General features: G+C 44.4%; 1 protein-coding gene and 1 long non-coding RNA gene across 11 annotated transcripts in view; one reads left to right on the forward strand and one right to left on the reverse strand.

The window, feature by feature from the left end:
* Nucleotides 1–2,127: 2,127 nt before the first annotated feature.
* LOC142071193 (uncharacterized) lies at nucleotides 2,128–13,295 on the reverse strand. Its single transcript, XR_012667237.1, has 2 exons — nucleotides 13,226–13,295; nucleotides 2,128–5,708 (listed from the first exon to the last, which is right to left on the reverse strand). It is a non-coding gene; the product is annotated as an uncharacterized LOC142071193 (long non-coding RNA).
* SGCE (sarcoglycan epsilon) overlaps nucleotides 12,677–17,519 on the forward strand; it is a 61,857-nt gene continuing 57,014 nt past the window's right edge. For 7 of the 10 annotated variants that reach the window (XM_048838192.2, XM_048838193.2, XM_048838196.2 and 4 more), the window contains exon 1: nucleotides 12,679–12,860. In XM_048838192.2, coding sequence (XP_048694149.1) covers nucleotides 12,701–12,860 — 160 coding nt within the window. In that variant the 5' untranslated portion in view covers nucleotides 12,679–12,700. Of the gene's footprint in view, nucleotides 12,861–17,519 lie in introns of all 10 variants that reach the window. The other 3 variants (XM_048838199.2, XM_048838201.2, XM_048838194.2) reach the window with 2 other exon arrangements.

Genomic DNA, 17,519 nt, shown 5'->3' on the forward strand with positions numbered 1-17,519 from the left:
AAATCAGTTGAAACTATTAAGTGAGTGCTTAATATGTCCCCTTTGTTGCATTTTTCTAGTAAAAATTAAAGCTGTTTTAAAGTATGCTGACTAGCTATTTTTAAAAGAAAGATTTTCCAAAAAAATTAATATGCTTTTATATAGCACCACTGCACAGATAAAATGCAGTTAATTAGGGTACAGTGTACAGGACTAGCAGTAAAACGTATTGCACTTATGATTTATCACATTGATATGCTGAGAAGTTTTGAATGTCAGCAGTTAGCAGTGAAGATCAAGGGGTGGGGGAGTCCCGGGAGTGTAATGAAAGTTTTATTGCAAACTGCTCTGACTTTTATTAAATAAAATGGTAATGTGTAACAAGGGTGATGGTAATTCTATTTTTAAATCATATATAATAAAACACACTATCACGGGCATTGCAACTTTTTCTTGGAATCATACACTGATACAAAAATCTTTTCAAACATGGGGCTTGTAGAAATCAAGTTTTCTATAAAATACAGGTTGGGCTCTGTATCTAAAGGTCTCTGCATCCTTTATAGTTTCCTCTTTGTAAAATTCCTTTTTATTAGTTAATTAGACTGGAGAACATACAATCAAAAGGTCAGACACACACAACATCAGATCATATGGAGGAAACAAAAATATTTTAATCCTAGTGCTCACAATTACCGCCAAGAGTGTCTATGTCCAGGGGGAAGAACTCCATAGTCTTATGAGTCGCAGACAGGACTGGTGACCTCATTTGGCTTTACCCCATGCTTCCTGACACTATGGGAGTCCAGTTATTGGGGGGGAAAAAAAACAACCTTTTCTCTATGCGAACATAGCTCTGTCAGATACTGATAATAGATCTACAGTTGTAAAAATGACCATTTATGACAAGTTCTGCTCATATTCTCTAATAAGTCCATAATTAAAATGTATGTCAACTACCATTTCAAGTTTTTAGTCTTCTGAAAAATAATGTATACACATGCACAGTTTGCTAGCACATGCAATTTTCTGATAAACCACAAAAACCTTGAATTCATTTTCAGGAGTCTAGGCAGTGAGCCAGATACCATAAAATATTGGGTCTTCATGTTATTTATGTTGAACCTTTAGATTGCCTTAAAAATAATGCAGATGACAAGTAAACAGAGCCTCAGCATTGCCTTTGGAGCCCTGTCATATCCATGTGAGTAGCCCACATTAGAATCTGCAAAATAAGTACCTTCTGGAATGACATTGTATTTATTGAGTAGAGCTGACAAGCTGAAGACTGAATCAAAATGAGCTTGTTCTGATTGAAGATCCTGCTCACTCAGAACTTTGAAGCTTTACAGTGTCAAAGCAAAACACTGACATTGTGCATTCTTATGTTGCCAGTTCGTATGGGTGATGTGATGTTTAAGATTTCTGAATTGTACTACAGTTATAAAGGATTCCCCATAGAAAGTAAAGCAGTTCAAGCTGCTGTTTTACAACAAATTAAGAAGATAAAGTTGTACAAGATAACACAACAGTAGATGGTAATTTTTTCCCAGGTCAGAAACATTGTTACTAAGTATTTCAAAAGGTTGCCAAGAGATTTCAGTGACTTTGAAATGGTTTAAACCAGTAGAGGATAACTTCATTTGACAAACTTAATAAATAAGAGTAGAATTTTCAAAAGTGCTGGATTGGCCTAACTCTGCTCCTATGCAAGCTAATAATAAAATATTCCTGCTGATATGAATAGGGCCAGTTATGACAACACTGTGCACTTTTGATATTTCCACCCTAAACATAGAATAAAATTTATAGGGCTAGATACACAGCTACATATGGGGATTGGAGCAAGGACTCTTCCCTCCTCCCTTTAGTATTATTAGTTTTGTGTGCATGCATGTCTTGTGTAATGGGCTGAGTAATATTGCAGGACTCGTGCTTAGGGCAGCACAGAGGCTGCTAAAAAGTTGTCCCCCAATGGGAGCAACTGGCAAGGCTGGCCCAGGACCAAATGTCATCCCAGGAAAGGAGCGTCTTTGGCACCTCCCTTCATTTGTTAAACTTTTGAATACCTGATGTCACAACTTTGATGCATGATTTGCATGCATGATTTATCCCTGTCATATAAGAAGATAAATTTGCATGCTAGGATCTGTAAACCTGTATTTATTCATGCCATATATAAGCAAATAAAAAAATTAATTTCCTCTTATCTTATAGAAACTTCATGTACTAACATGAAGAAATTGCACTGTGCACCAACATTGGGTGGGCCAGTATTAAATAGTGCTACAGTAGATGACAGCCTTAGAATGTTAACCCTAGTAGTTTAGTTCAAAAGGTCGCTTTTCTTGCCTTTGCCCTTGTGAAATGAAGCAAAGCATCAGAGAGATTCGAAGACTGGCCAGTGGCATTTTCAAGTGATAAAATAGCAAGCAATGTCAGTCTCTCATTGGCCATTGTCAGTTGAAGATGTTTTAATGAGCCTGAGCTTCGAAAAGCTGCACTCACCACTTGTGATTGTGACCCGTAGCGTGGGCAGAATCCTCAAAGCTATCCACACATTAGGGAAAGTGTCCTTCAGCTCTGCATCATGAATGAATTGGAGAACTTGGAGTGGAGAGTACTTCCCACGTGGCAAAATGTGACAGATGTTGTCCCATTCGACATAGAGGTCTTTATCACTGATGTCCAAATGTTCCCCTTGTGTCAGTGTCCAGTGCAGGTCTGTACAATTGTTCAAAAGTGTGTTCCTGTCCACCGGCAGCTTACTAAGGTCATACAACAATCCCCAGGTCTTTTTGTGGTGCTTCATTTGTCCAAATCTTTTTTTGATGGACACTCGAGCAGTGTTAATGAGCAAGCAAAAAAAGTCCTCTTGAATTTTATTTCCAAGCTTCCCATTACCCCATCTCTGCCTTCATAACCAAACTGTTTCTTCTTCAGATGAATATGAGTTTCCTTGAAGACAGGCTCAACTCCTAAGTTTTCCACCATGTCTTTGGCAGCAATGATAGCATCTTCAAATCCACTGTCTCTCTACACTTCAACAAAATCAAGGCAGCTTCTCATCAAAGTAGTCGTGGTCATGATGTCCATTGACTGTGTTTGTAATGCCTTGCTTACAATGTTTACTGGGAACAGGATATCACACCAAACCACAACTGAGACCAGAAATTTGAAGTCAGTGATTTAGTTTGACAGGCTTTGCCCCTCGTATTGAATTCTGGCCTTGGCTTTATTCGACTGCGCCAGTTCCATCAGGCATCTGTGTGGATCTTCCACCTGATAGTTGATACTGAAAACAGGATGAATATCCTTTGCAGTACTCTGAAGAGATACTGAATCTAAGGATGACACTGCATCTGACACAACCAGACTGAGGAAATGGCAATCAAAAGGCATGAAGAAAGCTCTTGGATTCAGCACAAGGATCCTTGCCTGGACACCACTGTTTCTTCCCTTCATGTTCATGCTGTTGTTGTAGCCTTGGCAGTCCTGAAGTTTTAGTTTATTCTCATTCAAAACATTCATAAACAGTTCTGTTAGGCCTTTTCCAGTAGAGTCATTCACAGATTGGAAACGGATAGTGTTCCTTTACTTGGATACAGCCATCCTTGTCATCAACAAACGTTACTGTAAATGACATCTTTTCACTGTGACTAATGTTGGGAGTGCAGCAATACTGAGGCCGAGTACTTCACTTTGCCAAGCCGCAACAATATGTTATCAAACACCTTCCTTGCCATAAGGTCAATCAATTTGTTTTGAATTGTTTTGCTGCAGTAATGCTCCATAGCTTCCTTACAATGTAGGTGCTCACGTTGATACAAGAGATTTTTCAGCTGCTCTATTTTGTGTAAGGATACTGCACAGCATAATACCAGTAATACAAGCAATACAGGAAAGAGAAGTTTTAATAGCAGGCTAAATAAACCACCAAGCCAAAACGACAAACCCCAGCCTGAAAACAAGGTTTGCAACCAATCGCTCTTTGGGGCAGTATAGGCAACCTGTGCTTCGGCTCGGGCATGGGCCTTAGCCTGTATCATTTTTTTTATAGATTCTATAATTGCTATTTTTATATATATATAAAAACATTGGGGCCCAACGAGGGCACACACTCTTTTTTGGGATGCCAAGAGATGGTTCAAAGCCAGCCTTTGAAGGAGGGGAAATGTTTTGAGCTGCTGTACCTGTTTGTTTAATGTTTTTACTGCTGATTTTAAATTACTAACCGAGTTTTTTAACTTTAAGGCAATTTTTTTTAAGTATCATTTGCAGCCTTACAGTATAGCGGCCTATGCATGCCATGGCTGGCCCGGTAAACAGTGGCGCTATTTCCAGTACAGAGCACCCTACAAGTTTCTTGGTTGTGAGAGAATTTTTTATATTGCCCTTTAATGCTGTAGTTAGTTGCTGCAGGGGTTTTTTTTTTTGGGTGACTTAACAGAAGTGTCTTGGGCATTTTTTATTTTTTTTTTATCTTTTTTTTTTTGGGGCAGTGTGGCAGTTATTGATAGATGAGGAACTTTATGAGCTATATAACAGCTACCTGTCCAGTTGGCTGGCAGCACCTTATAAGCCTTTTGGCCACATACAAAATAGTGACCCTGTAGGGCCCAGTAAGGACTGTTTTTTAAGGGGATTCCTGGGATTTTTAAGGCTGCTTTGGCTGTTCTTTTTAAACAGTTTATATGCCCCTAAAGGGGCATTCCATTTTTTTTGATTGGGTACAAGTGAGGGCGTTTTTAATTGTGCCGTTTAAATTACACTTGCCATAGGGACTATTACAAATCCGCCATTGGCTTGCTACATTGGAGATATTAACTGGACGGCAAGTTATATTTCCAAACCCTTTTTTTGTGGTAAGAGTATTTGTAAGAGTTTTTCTAAAAGGGGAGGAACCATTACACCCACACTGTTGGCCTTTTTTTTTTTTTTTTTGGTTTTTATTTAATACCTATTAGCTCACTGTGTAATAACACAGGAGCTTTTTTTTACAGGACGCTCATAGTGATCAGATTGGTTTCGGGTAAAACATAACACTTTTTTAGTGAGTACTGCAACTGAATACTTCTGGTCCTGATAGGTGGCTTGCTGTAAAGAGGTATTATTCCAGAACGGCGAGTCCGTTCTTTTTTGCTTTTTGGTGGCGACTAATTCTGCTATGGTCAAGGGCAGCATGTCAAGGGGCATTCCCATTTTGGGGGACAGTGGAGTTGGAGCACATACCCAGCAATCAGTCTGGTTTGTTAAAGTAGCAACATGGTGCGCAAGCGAAACAAAGGAGTTATGCTCCCAATATGCACAGTTTGGAAATACCAATACAGAGAATATTAATGTTACCCAATTAATTATTGCCAGAGTCTTTTTAACCCAGGGTTTCCAGTACCTGGGTGGGCCCATTTTAGCATTAAGGTGCCCATTATTTGTGTTTTTTAAACAGTAGCTTTAGCCCGAGATCGTTACTAGATGAGGAGTCGGCAGGTTGGATGGTCCACTGTTCTGCTGACGAGGGGGCGGGTACTGCCTTCAGACGAGAGTGATGGATTCAGTTTTTGTGTCCCTTGATTTTTGCCACTGTATGGGAGATCAGCAGGACGGTATAGGGTCCTTTCCACTTTTTCTGGAGAGGCTTGTCTTTTCAGGTACGAACAAGCATGGAGTCACCGGGCTGTAAGGAGTGGACGGGAGAGTCCAAGGGGAGAGGCTGGGAATCCTTGGTATACCTATGAAGAGACGAAAAGAACAACAGACAGGGAACACATATACTGTGACAAAAAAAAATTACTTAATTTTTATTCCCCTGACAGAACCAGGGTGCTATTCATAGGCCATGCCCTTTTAAACATAGTCCCTTTAAAATTAAGCCCTAATTTACCCTTAAGGAGAACGCAGATATGGAGTAGGATGAGGGGCAAAGCATCAGGCCATTGCAGTGAGGCTTCTTGGCATACTTTTGAGAGATGCCGTTTAAGGATCTGATTGGTACGCTCCACTACCCCACTGGCTTGTGGTCATCAGGGCGTATGGAGTTTCCAGGGGATTTGTAAGGCACGTGAGATGCTTTGAATGATTTTTGCCGTGAAATGTGTCCCATTGTCAGACTCCATTCACAGGGGGAGTCCAAAGCGAGGAATGATCTTAACAAATTTGAGGGCCACTGTTCTGGCAGTGCAATTACGGCATAGGAAGGCTTCTGGCTATCTGCTGAACCGATCCACTATGACAAGGAGATATCTGAACCCTCGGGTCCGGGGAAACTTAGTAAAGTCTATTTGCCACACTTGTCCAGGGCCCAGAGTGGGATCTAGGGCAGCTGGTGGCACAGGATGTCCCGGTCGGGGGTTATTCTTTTGGCAGACTAAGCAGTCCGCTTGTACCTTGGCAGCCAGGGGTTGGAGTCCGGAAGTGATAAAGTATTTTCCCATTAGCTGGATAAGTGCTTCCCTGCCAGCATGAGTGGTTTGATATAGTTTCTGCAGCACTGGTCAGATTAGGCCCTTTGGTAAGAGGACCTTCCCTTCTGGGGAATGGAGCCATCCCTCCTTTTCCCGGAGACCGAGTTTGTCAGTTAGCTGTCTCTCCTCCCCTATGTCTAAGGGACCAGTTCTTCACCGTCGTCCACAGCTGTTTCTCCACTGTATGAGTGCGTTGCACTGTTGTGCCCTCTGGGGTCGATCAAATTGTGTCTCCTCCGAGGCCCCGATGAACTCACCGATGCGCACTGGGCGTCGGTTCTCGCCGCAATCCTCAATCCCCAGGAGGGATTGCAAGGCTAAATTGCAGCCTCATCGCCCACCCAGGGACACCAAAAGCGGTTGCCGGCATCCAATGCTGAGAGGCTAAACAGCTGGAGTTGGTTCGCTACTCGGTGTGCTACACTCAATAATTACAACGGGGTGGAGAAGCAGAAAAGTTTATTTGCAGCTGCGAAAAGGTACAGGGAGAATAAAATTTCAAATCCTGCACCCAGAGCAGGAAATTACACAGGCTTTTATATAATATATATATTTTAGCATATTTATTTAATAGCAAGCTGCCCTAAGTATTTATATAGCCAGCCAATTTAGTTTCCAGCTAGTGCCTTTGTGCTCTGTATTGTTTTTTTTCAACTATACATAAAGCTGCTTTATTCAGCATTGTTTTTTTATATTTGCCCTGTTTGGCCTTGCTTAGTTTCAGGCAGTCTGACTCTGCAACATATTGTTGCAGATCCTTAGCATAACTGCTGTGAGTGCCTCCAGGTGGGGGGGCCAAGGACACTTGGGCCTAGTATGCAGAGCTGCTGTGAGTGCCTCCAGGTGGGAGGGGGGGCCAAGGGCCTAATGCGAGGGGTTTCATTGACACTCGTGGTCTTCCATCCCCTCGAGTTACCTAGTGGCCATGCCCCAGTGTCCCCAACAATGTGACTGAGTGACTCCACCAGGTGTTTGAATCTGTTAAGATAGGATACCATCATAGCAGTAAATACCAACACTGTCTGGATAAGCAGCATGTGGTTGTAAATAAGACATTGGGCAAATTGCAGATCCACATAGACCCAAAACCATTGCATCAGGCACTAGAGAGATGCAACTACCTACTACCCACAATTGACTATAATCTGCCAGACTCTCTACAGTCTGATATCAGTGGGTTGTGACAGCACAAAGTTGGATGAAGAATCTAATAGGATGATGACACTCAGCTATCTATGATGCTACGATTATTGGACATAAACCATGAAACCAAGATCTTGCAAAGATTCAACCAGGTACTGGAATAGCTGTATTTTAAAATGCAGATGACTGCCTCATTGTCGTTGAAGGAACAGAGCAAGAAGGCCATGCACTGGAATTCTAATGATACAGTGAGAACAAAGTTAAATCCAGAAAGTGACTCAATCATCATCATCAACTGTTAAGGCACATGCTCTCATTGGAAGTACTGAAGGCAGTACAGCAAAGTCAAGACCATCAAAGAAATACTGGCTATAGTAGATGCAAATGTGGTGCAACGATTCATAGGGAGGATAAACTTCCATCCAAGTTCTGTCCCCATTTGGTAGCAATAACAAAGTCTCTATGCCAATTTATAAGGCAGAATGAGTGAGACTTTGCTGCACCATAAAACCATTTGACAGAAAAAAAATCGGATTAGATTGCTTTGTCTGGAAATACTACCCGCCACTATACAAGATATACTTCAAAGAAAGGATTGGGTGTAATTCTGTTACAGGGACAGTTTCCTATGCCAGCAGAGCCCTGTTGGAAGCTGAATACGCTAAGCAGAAGTAAAAAACAAAACAAAATACTGTTGGTGGTGGTATGAGTAGAGCAATTCCTCCAATATGTCTATAGCCACTCTCTACTAGTACAATCTTACCACAAATGACTCAACATTTATGGTTAAGCCTCTCACTACCACCCCACAAAGAAGCAAATGTTGCTTCTTTCTGGTGCTACCAGATACTGTCTTGGGCAGCTACTGGTTTTGAGTGACAAGTGGTTGAGTGGTTTTGGCAAGACGGAGCACGGTGACTAGGACATTCAGTTGGTAAATATGGTGCCCTTGCTAATTGAAGGTACAAAGCAGCAAGTCAGCATGCTCAGTTGCAGGATTGGGGCCTAACTTCTGGACCATATCCTAAATACCTTCCTTAAAGAAACTCCCATTAAAGTCAATCAGAACCAGTGTAGGTGTTCAACACATTCTAAAAAAAAAAAAATCAGACATTTATTTAGAGTAACCATAAAATGAGGAACTTGATTTTAGGCACATTAGATATAAGATGTTACTTTCATCATACACCAAGGACTTTGGGATCTGGCCATCTGACTTCTAAATCTGCCCTACGTGTTCAATGGACTGCTAGTGAGAAGCTGTGGCAGTTCTCAGGGTATCCAGGACTGAGAGTCACATTGTTATTCCCCTGCCTCCAGTAAAGGAAGAATTCCTTGTGCTTAACTGAGTGTCAGTTCCCTAATACCACCAGCCTGTTAGCCACCCAAACAATCGCCTCTGGACTATGCCAGGCCTTACTTTTGTTTGCAGGTTAACAATAGGTGAACCCCAGCTCCAAGCCCCCTTTGAAGTGTTCCTGTACAGTATCCAGCCTCTTATCTAGTGAACACTCACAGTAATACCAGGTCTGCTGTCCCCCAGGGAACAGTGTACACACAAGCTTGATTGATTCAACTCAGGATGGGGTCCTTGTATAGTGTCTCAGTGTTGTGGTAAACGTATAGTGAAAACAACAAGTTTATTATCAAAGATTCAAGAGATGAGTAAGGAGAATGTAGCTCTTTTGTTTTCATATAAAACAAAATCATAATGCGATTTTTAGAACTAAACTTAACTGGCTAACCTTCTGTCTAAAGAAGTTTATCTCACTCCGTATGTCCTTTGCAGTGCCTCAGCCAAATCTGGTTGAGATCCAGTTTTCACTAATGTAATTACATTGTGTGATTATAGTGTAAGTGTGATGGGTTCACCCCCAGGGTGCCACCTGAAACTGGGGTACCACTCAGCCCACCTGACCTATCAACCTGGGTTCCCTCTTCACTGTACTGCTGTGACCAGCCTGTCAAGCCCTCTGCCGGGCTCCAGTCTCCACCTTCACTATCACACATACAGGTAGGGACACACCCAGCTCTGCATGGGAAGGCTTTAGCTAAGGAACTGTCCAGTATTCAAATGCACAAACACACACCCTCTGGAGGGTAAGCCCAAAATTAGATAGTCTTGTGCTGCACAGAGAACAGTACAGCGTAAGCTCATGGAATTCACCCTCTCCCTCAATGTGGAGAGGAATATACACAGCTTTCTGCTCCCAGTTATGATTTCCACACACTGGTTTGTGATAAAAACAAACAAATTTATTAACTACAGAAGATAAATTTTAAGTGATTATAAAGGATAGCAAACAGATCAAAGCAGATTACCTAGCAAAAACACAATCTAAGCTTAATATACTAAAGAGATTGGATATGAAGCAACTTCGCACCCTAAATGATGATTTATGCTGGTTGCAGGGATTCTGAAGGAGCCAGCTGCCCTTGCTTGCAGCTTAAAAACCCCAGGTATTCGTTTCACAGGCTAAAAAAACCCTCTAGTCTGGTCCAACCCTTCTCCCCCAGGCCAGTCCTTGTTCTTCAGGTGTTTCCACGAGTCTCCTTTGGGCAGGGAGTCAGTGAAGAACCATGATGATGTCACTCCCCTGCCTAAATAGCTTTTGCATAGGGCAGAAACCTTTTGTCTCCAAGCTTGGTTCCCATGCTCGATCAGTGGAAAAACACTGGTTTTCCAAAATGAAGTCCAGAACCAGGTGACTTGGTCACATGTCCCTGTAGGGTCAAAGCAGCCATGACTTGGAGGCTGTTTGTAGCCTCCTCAGGAAGGCTCCCTGGTGGGAGATAAACTTCTTCTAAGGCCTATTGTTCTCCATAATGGCCCTTCCCAGCCAGCCAGCCACCTAGACTGATTGCATACTGCCTAGTGGGCATTCTCCAGGTGTAAACACATTTGTAATAGATGCATAGACAATATTCCTAAATTCAGATACCAAAATGATACATGCATACAAATAGGATAATCATATTCGTAAATCATAACTTTTTCAATGATATCTCACATGATCTATCTGGGATAAAATACATCATAGTTATGCCATAATCATTTCATAATATCATCTCTATGAAGAATATGGGGCATACTGTCTCATTAAGTACAGGAGAAAGGGGTGTTTTCCTTGCCTTCTCCTTATATTCCCCAAAACTTATTATCTGGATCTCAGAGTCAGGATTCTCCTCCATAGCTTATTCTCTGATATGCCCCCCTCCCTGTTGATTTCACATTCCCCCCTGCTGACTTCATATGTAAATGACTCCCCACTGTGTCACCTTACAATAAGTGGACCAAGAGAGATAGGTGATAAAAACATGTTTTATCTGGCAGAAGCCTGTTTGTCAACTCTGCCTTCCTACAGGCTTTAGGAACATATTTTCATAGTATCTGTACCTACATTTCATGACATTAATGAGCAGCATGACCCTGGCTTTCCTTTAACACCTCACAAGACAGTCTTTGGTGAACCAGAATGGACACACCAGGATCAGGATATTCTTGTATCCACCTTGCCAGCTGGCACTAAGGGGCTCATGGGTCACAAGAGCACATGCAGGGTTTCTCCTGTACTCACTGCTCGTGCTGGACACCGGAAAATGTGGGTGGGCCGGGATGGGGACACCATACAGACACCATGTGGACAGGTGCTAAAGTCACTCCTCCCTCCATTGAGCTGCCTCTTCTCCTTCCGTTTGTGTTGTTGCTACTTGTAAAGGATTGTTTAAAGTCACTGTGGCTCATTTGTCACAGCAAGCATGGGAAGAGTTAGTTGCTCTGTAGCTGAGCACAGGCATGAGCTGAACTAGGGTTGCCAACTTTGTATTTGAAGAAAACCAAACACCCTTGCCCCGTCCCCTGCCCCACCCCTTCTCCAAGGCCATGCCCCGGCTCACTCCAACCCCACTCCCTCTTCCCCCACTTACTCGCTCATTTTCACCAGACTGGGGCAGGGGTTGGGATGTGACGGGGGTAAGGGCTCCAGCTGAGGGTGTGGGCTCTGGGGTGGGGCCAGGATTGAGGAGTTTGGGGTGTGGAAGGAGGCTCTGGGCTAGGGCAGAGGGTTGGGGTGTGGGAGGGCTCCGTCTGAGGGGTGGGGCCAGGGATGAGGGTTTTGGGGTTGAGGAGAGGGCTTCAGGTCGGGGAAGGTGGTTGGGGCTCCAGCTGCGGGCTCAGAGGTAGGGCCAGTAATGAGGGATTTAGGGTGCGGGTGGGGTGAGGGCTCCAGTTGGGGGTGCGGGCTCTGGGGTGGGGCCAGGGTTTGGGGTGCAGGAGGGGGTATGGGCTCTGGGCTTGGGGTGGAGGAGGGGTTTCAGGGTGCAAGCTCTGGGTGGCACTTGCCTCAAGCAGCTCCCAGGAAGCTTCTGGCTTCTCTCTCTGGCTCCTAAGCGGAGGCGCGCCCGCATGATTCTGGGCGCTGCCCGTACCTACCGGCACCGCCCCCTCACTCCCATTGGCCACGGTTCCTGACCAATGGGAGCTGCTGAGCTGGCGCTGGGGGTAGAGTGCAGAGCCCCAATAGCTGTCCCAAGAAACCAGCAGCTTCCCAGGAGCCGTGTGGAGCTTGTCCTGCATCGCCAACCGGACTTTTAACAGCCCAGTCGGCAGTGCTGACCGGAGCCGCCAGGGTCCCCTTTCGACCGGGCGTTCCGGTCTAAAACCAGACTCCTGGCAACCCTACGCTGAACCCAGCCGGGTGCCCGAATCCCTCTGCACCCTGCTGCGGTGGCGCGGAGGGGCTGCAGGGCGAGGCAAATCCTGCCCGCTCTGTGCCAGTGCAGCAGTGGATGGAAGGAGTCAGTTCAGGGCTCCACCTCAGGGTTAAGTACAGGCCAGAGCCTGCGTGGCCAGGGGCACTTGTGAGACTCCGAAACAGGGCCCTGAGTGACTGGGAGGGGGGGCTCCCCACCAGCTCCTCTGAGGGCGCTTACTGCCCCTCCCCCAATCCCATGAGCGCCCCCACTGAGAAGCCGCCTCAAGCCGCGAGCGCGGCCCGCGCGCCTCAGGGGCGGGCATTGGCTCGCCCCCAGGCCTGAAGGGAGCCCGGCTCCTCCCAGCATGCCCCGCGGCGGCGACCGACCGGCGCTGCTTGGAGACCGTCACTAGGGGCGGGGGGATGCCGCTGGCTGGTGTCAGGCGGCTGCACGGAGCGGGCGGGCGGAGGATGCAGCGGCGGCGGCGGCTGGAGGAGCGAGGAGCCATGCAGCGCTGTACGCCGGGGTCCCGACCGCAGAGCAGGCGGAGCGGGGGCGCCTTCACCACCCTCCTGCTGACAGGTTGGTCGCAACGGCTCCTTCACTGCATCGAACAGGCGCGGCCCCGCTGTCCCCCCTTGAGCCCCTCGCCGGCCGCCCCAAACCCCGACCCGCCTCGCCGGCCGCCCCTCAAGCCCCGGCAGCGGCCCCCTCGAGCCCGCCTTGTTCCCTGCGGCCCCCCATTCACTGCCTGCAACAAGGACCCCACTGCCTCCAGGGCAGCGACTCCTCGATACCCCGCAGCAGCAGCAGCGGCTCCCCTTTTAAATCTCCCACCTCCCCTTCAAGTAGCGGCGCCCACAGTCCCCTCCCCGCGAGCAGCTTCGGCCCCTGTAATCCTGCCTGGCCCTAGCAGGCAGCCGCCCCTGCGATCATCAGCTCATTACGGAAAAAGAGGAGTCTCTGCAGCAAAGCCGGTCTCAGAGCCTCGGTGTCAGTGCATCGCCCTGTAGGACTGACACAGCCCCAACTGCCCCCTCCCCTAGGCTTGTGCTGACGCTATAAAACAGCAGCCTGACGCTATAAAAATCTACAGCAATGCTAGATGTGATGGCCACCTTCCATATAACATATTGCTGGCCAGCCCCTCCCCATCCCAACCACTGCACCGGGAGTAACATGCCCATTTTAGGAGTAGTTGTCACTTTGGATATGACGTACGTGGGAGAGAGGTACCCTCATGCCACAGTAATGAATATGGTATGCATGCCTCCATAGATTAACAGGCTCTAGGTAATCATGTCAAGAACAAGAGATGTGATGCATGAAGAGAATTCAATGGCACAGTCATTTAAAAGAGAGCCCTGTACTCAATTCTGGTAGCGAGCATAGAGCTAGTTCTATTGACGGCGACAAAGAGTGTGTTTTTCTGTCGCCTCATGACCTCATAGGATTTGCAGACGCTTCTTCGAGCTCTGTTTGAAGCAACATACATGTTCTGCCATTGTGCAAATAATTATATACAAGACAGACTTAAGAATATTATGGTCCCACCAGTGTCAACCACTCAGAAGTTAGAGCGCCAGAATTAAGGTTGTACAGCAACTTTTATTCTGCTCCTTCCTGCATATGTTTGTAACAGTCTTTAATCACATGATCATACTATTTTCAGAGTCCTGTCACAAAAAGTATTGTCTCTTTAAGCAGAGACATTTCGTATGAAGGAAAGTGTTAAGCCACCCTACCAAAAAGGTTAAAGGAGTGCAGCCACTCCCATAAACTTTATCATTAGGGTACCAGGATTTTGCAGTGAAAAAAAGTATATAGCGGTTTGGCATGGTGGTTTTATCACATAGTTTCTCTGTCCCTTTGTTGTGATCAAAAGTTTATTTGCATTTAATTCTCTCGAACTACGAAGCAGTGGCATTTGGGATCACTTACCTTAACTATGATAAGTACCACATGCATTAAAATATTTAAAAGTATGGGCTCAGTGTGCAGGATATAAGTGGTGTAGTCAATGAAGGGTTAACTTCAGAAGGAATAAATTACATAGAATTAAAACATTAGCATTTGTTTTTAAATCTAGTACTTCTAAAGGTTTTTAGGAGTGGGAATGTGGAAAACTAACCCATTCTAGGCTTTACAGCCTTGCTTTATTCAAAGAGTCTGACAATGTAACCCATGTGAGCAAGGTATAGGACACAGTTGTGGGCAACTATGTGTGGTTTAAAAGACTGCATCATAATAAGAGCTGTATCTTAGCATGCAGATGCCATTTATTTACATTATATCAAACTTGTGTAATACTGTATTTATTGCAGTATTAGCTTCATTTACTTGTTTCTTCAACTTTATAAAAAGGGGTGGCCATACTGTGGCTCGTGAGCCACATACAGCTCTGTTACAGTGAAAGTGCAGCTTGTGGCGCCCCCTCGCCGCGCCCCCATTCTCCACCTACCAGACTGGTGCAGGGGGAGCTCAGGGCATCTGTCCTGCAGCAGCAGGGTGATGGGGCTAGAGACTTCTGCTGAGGAAGGAAGGGGTTCTCAGGGCTTCAACCCCACAGGAGGTGCCTGCTGGTGCTTGGAGCTTCAGCAAGAGCAGGGCTGAAGCCCTGAGCCCCAGCAGGCACGCCCAGCTCTCAAACTTCTGAAGGTTATTGTTTGTGGCTTGGAGGATCAGTTAGTTTGGCCACCCCTATTACAAAATATGGCTATAGATGTCATCCTATGCTCTGAGTTCATACACAAGATACAGAACTGCCCATAAGGTAACCATCCCATACCTCTCCCTCTTTAATAGTTTAAAGGATTTTTGCTGAACCTGAAAGATTAATAAATCTGGCCTCTGGTGACCACTACTCTATGGAGTTCAAAACAGAAGACCCTCAGTTATCAAAGAGACTTTGCCTTAGGATTCTCTGCTGATCTCAACTCAGGTAGCATGTCACAGATAGTTTGTCCTCAGATAACGAGGGCTTATCTCATTCAGGGTTATATATCTGAAGATATTCACTTAATTCTGAATTCTTATTTGCACATCAATCAGGCTTTTGGAAGCCATTCAACATCCCCTAATACTCTGAAGCATTGTTTTGTTTTTAAATTGCTCTTAACCTGTGCATGCAACATCTACTGATACTAGTTGATGGTCTGCATATTGATTAAGGGCATTGCTTGAAGTGTTGTCTTCTGCAAGTTTGGGTAATTAAGATTTTACTCTCTCCTTTAGTTATAGCTGTTGATCTGCAATAGCACAAGTCCAGGCTCTTTTCCTTTTTGCTTCTTTATGATGTACAAATAACAAAGATTTAAAAAAAGCTTATTTCAGAAATAAAAGGTCTTATTTACCCTGGAAAAAGCATGTTGACTTGAAGTTATATCATTTCAGACTAAAAGGTGAAAGGATATGGGATTTTTAGTTACTGTTTCAAGGAGTTTTTTTGTTGACATTTAATTCCACTGGCTAATGAACTTTAAGATTCAGAACCCTCGATTTCTTCATTTGAGATATGAGAGTTAACAGTGGCCATCTGTGACCTCTTCCCCCTGCCCTTGGAAGTCCTCCAACAAAGCCAGGGAAGATGAGACTTGACATTCTTGATATTGTGGTAGAACAAGCTTTAAAAATGTTTGTAATTTCAAAGAACTACTAATTCAATAATTGCTGTTAAAACTAGACTGCATTTTGAAATCATGATTTCAGACATGGGGAAGAGAGAGTTTACTAGAGACTGAGATAAAGACCTCTACATTATCCCAAGATTAAGCCTTATAAAAATTTTCAAAGAGAGAAATCAAGTATAAATCAGTCCTATTGCCTTTAGGCTCAGATTAAGGGAACCTGGCGCCGTAGGCACACATCCCCTTGTGGCTGTTCCCTTGCAACCTTGTCCCCATTCCACAGCCCTGGCATTCCCCAACCTGCTCTACTTGGAGTGGTGGTGCAGGGGCTTCCTCCCCTCTAGTAGAGGCAGGGATAATAATATGGGTTCCTCGGGAACAGCAAGAAGGGTCCCCTCCCCCTTTGGAGAGGCGGTGGCAGAAACATTAGACCCCCAGTATTTACTCCAGAAGCTGGGGCGTATCTGCTTATGAAACTGGGCTAGACCCACTGCACTCTTCTCTTCCTACCACAGAATGATCACTAGAATAATGTTTGCAGGACCACACAAGCAGTGGACCGGGTCTTGGGAATAACACCCACTGAAAAGAATGGAGTAGTTTGCACTTTCAGAGCTACTGTTTCTGGCCATCTGTAGATTCAGACATCACCACAACAATTAGTTAGTTTCCTTTTTTCAAGGTTTTCTTTGCACCATGAGGGCTAGAAATTTAAGTAGGAGTTCAGATTCTTACTTGCATGACTTAAGGAGGAGCAGCCCTAAGCAACTAGTGCTCATGCCTTAATCCATCCCATATTGTCCTTCCTGCGGACATAACTCATCATAAAAAGAATTGATTGGTATCTCAAGGTTGTATATTAATCAGATAAGTAGATACAGAAGGGTGAGTCTTTACAATAGTCATCTGGTTGGCTTGACTGCAATTATGGAATAAAGTTTCTTTTGTTTGGGTGGTGGCATAATTTAGATTGAAAAAATTACAGACTATTTTGGATAGTTGAAAGGTGGATTTACAGTTTCTAATCAAACCGAGAAGTGTCATCATATAATTAAAAGACTCTTTTCCCTCAGATACTTGAAGAAAGCATAGATGTCTAAAACTCCCTAGTGACATTTTCTTGCATTTGTTTTTTATCCATTAGATTTGTCTTTTTCCCCAGTTTGAATTAAAATAGCAACTTTGTAAACTTATCCATTCTCATAAGAATAAAAAAGTAAACTTTGTAGTATAGAAAGAAATATTAATATTTTAGAAGCATATGCAGAAACTAAAGAGCCAGTAACAGATATCCTCCCTGCACCCAATGCCCCTTAAACCAGTTGAATGGTTTCCTCCCATAAAGCATTAGATAAAGGGGATAGTGACTAGGATTGGAGAAAACCTCCTCTTAGCAACCTCAATTTTACCTGGGAGCCCCTGAAGCAAAAGATAATTTAAGGTTATCATAAATTTTCAGTTTGTTTATTTTTACAGTTGACAATATTTACTGTATTATAGCCAGTTACTTGTGCTTGTGTGTGGTTTTTCACATCGCACCAGAGGAGAGGAAACACACATTTTCAGAAGTAGTAAAATGTGAGCATAAAAATCACATGTCATGGTAGAGGAGGTA

The sequence above is a fragment of the Caretta caretta genome, chromosome 2, assembly GCF_965140235.1.
Source record: "Caretta caretta isolate rCarCar2 chromosome 2, rCarCar1.hap1, whole genome shotgun sequence".
Lineage (NCBI taxonomy): Eukaryota > Metazoa > Chordata > Testudines > Cheloniidae > Caretta > Caretta caretta.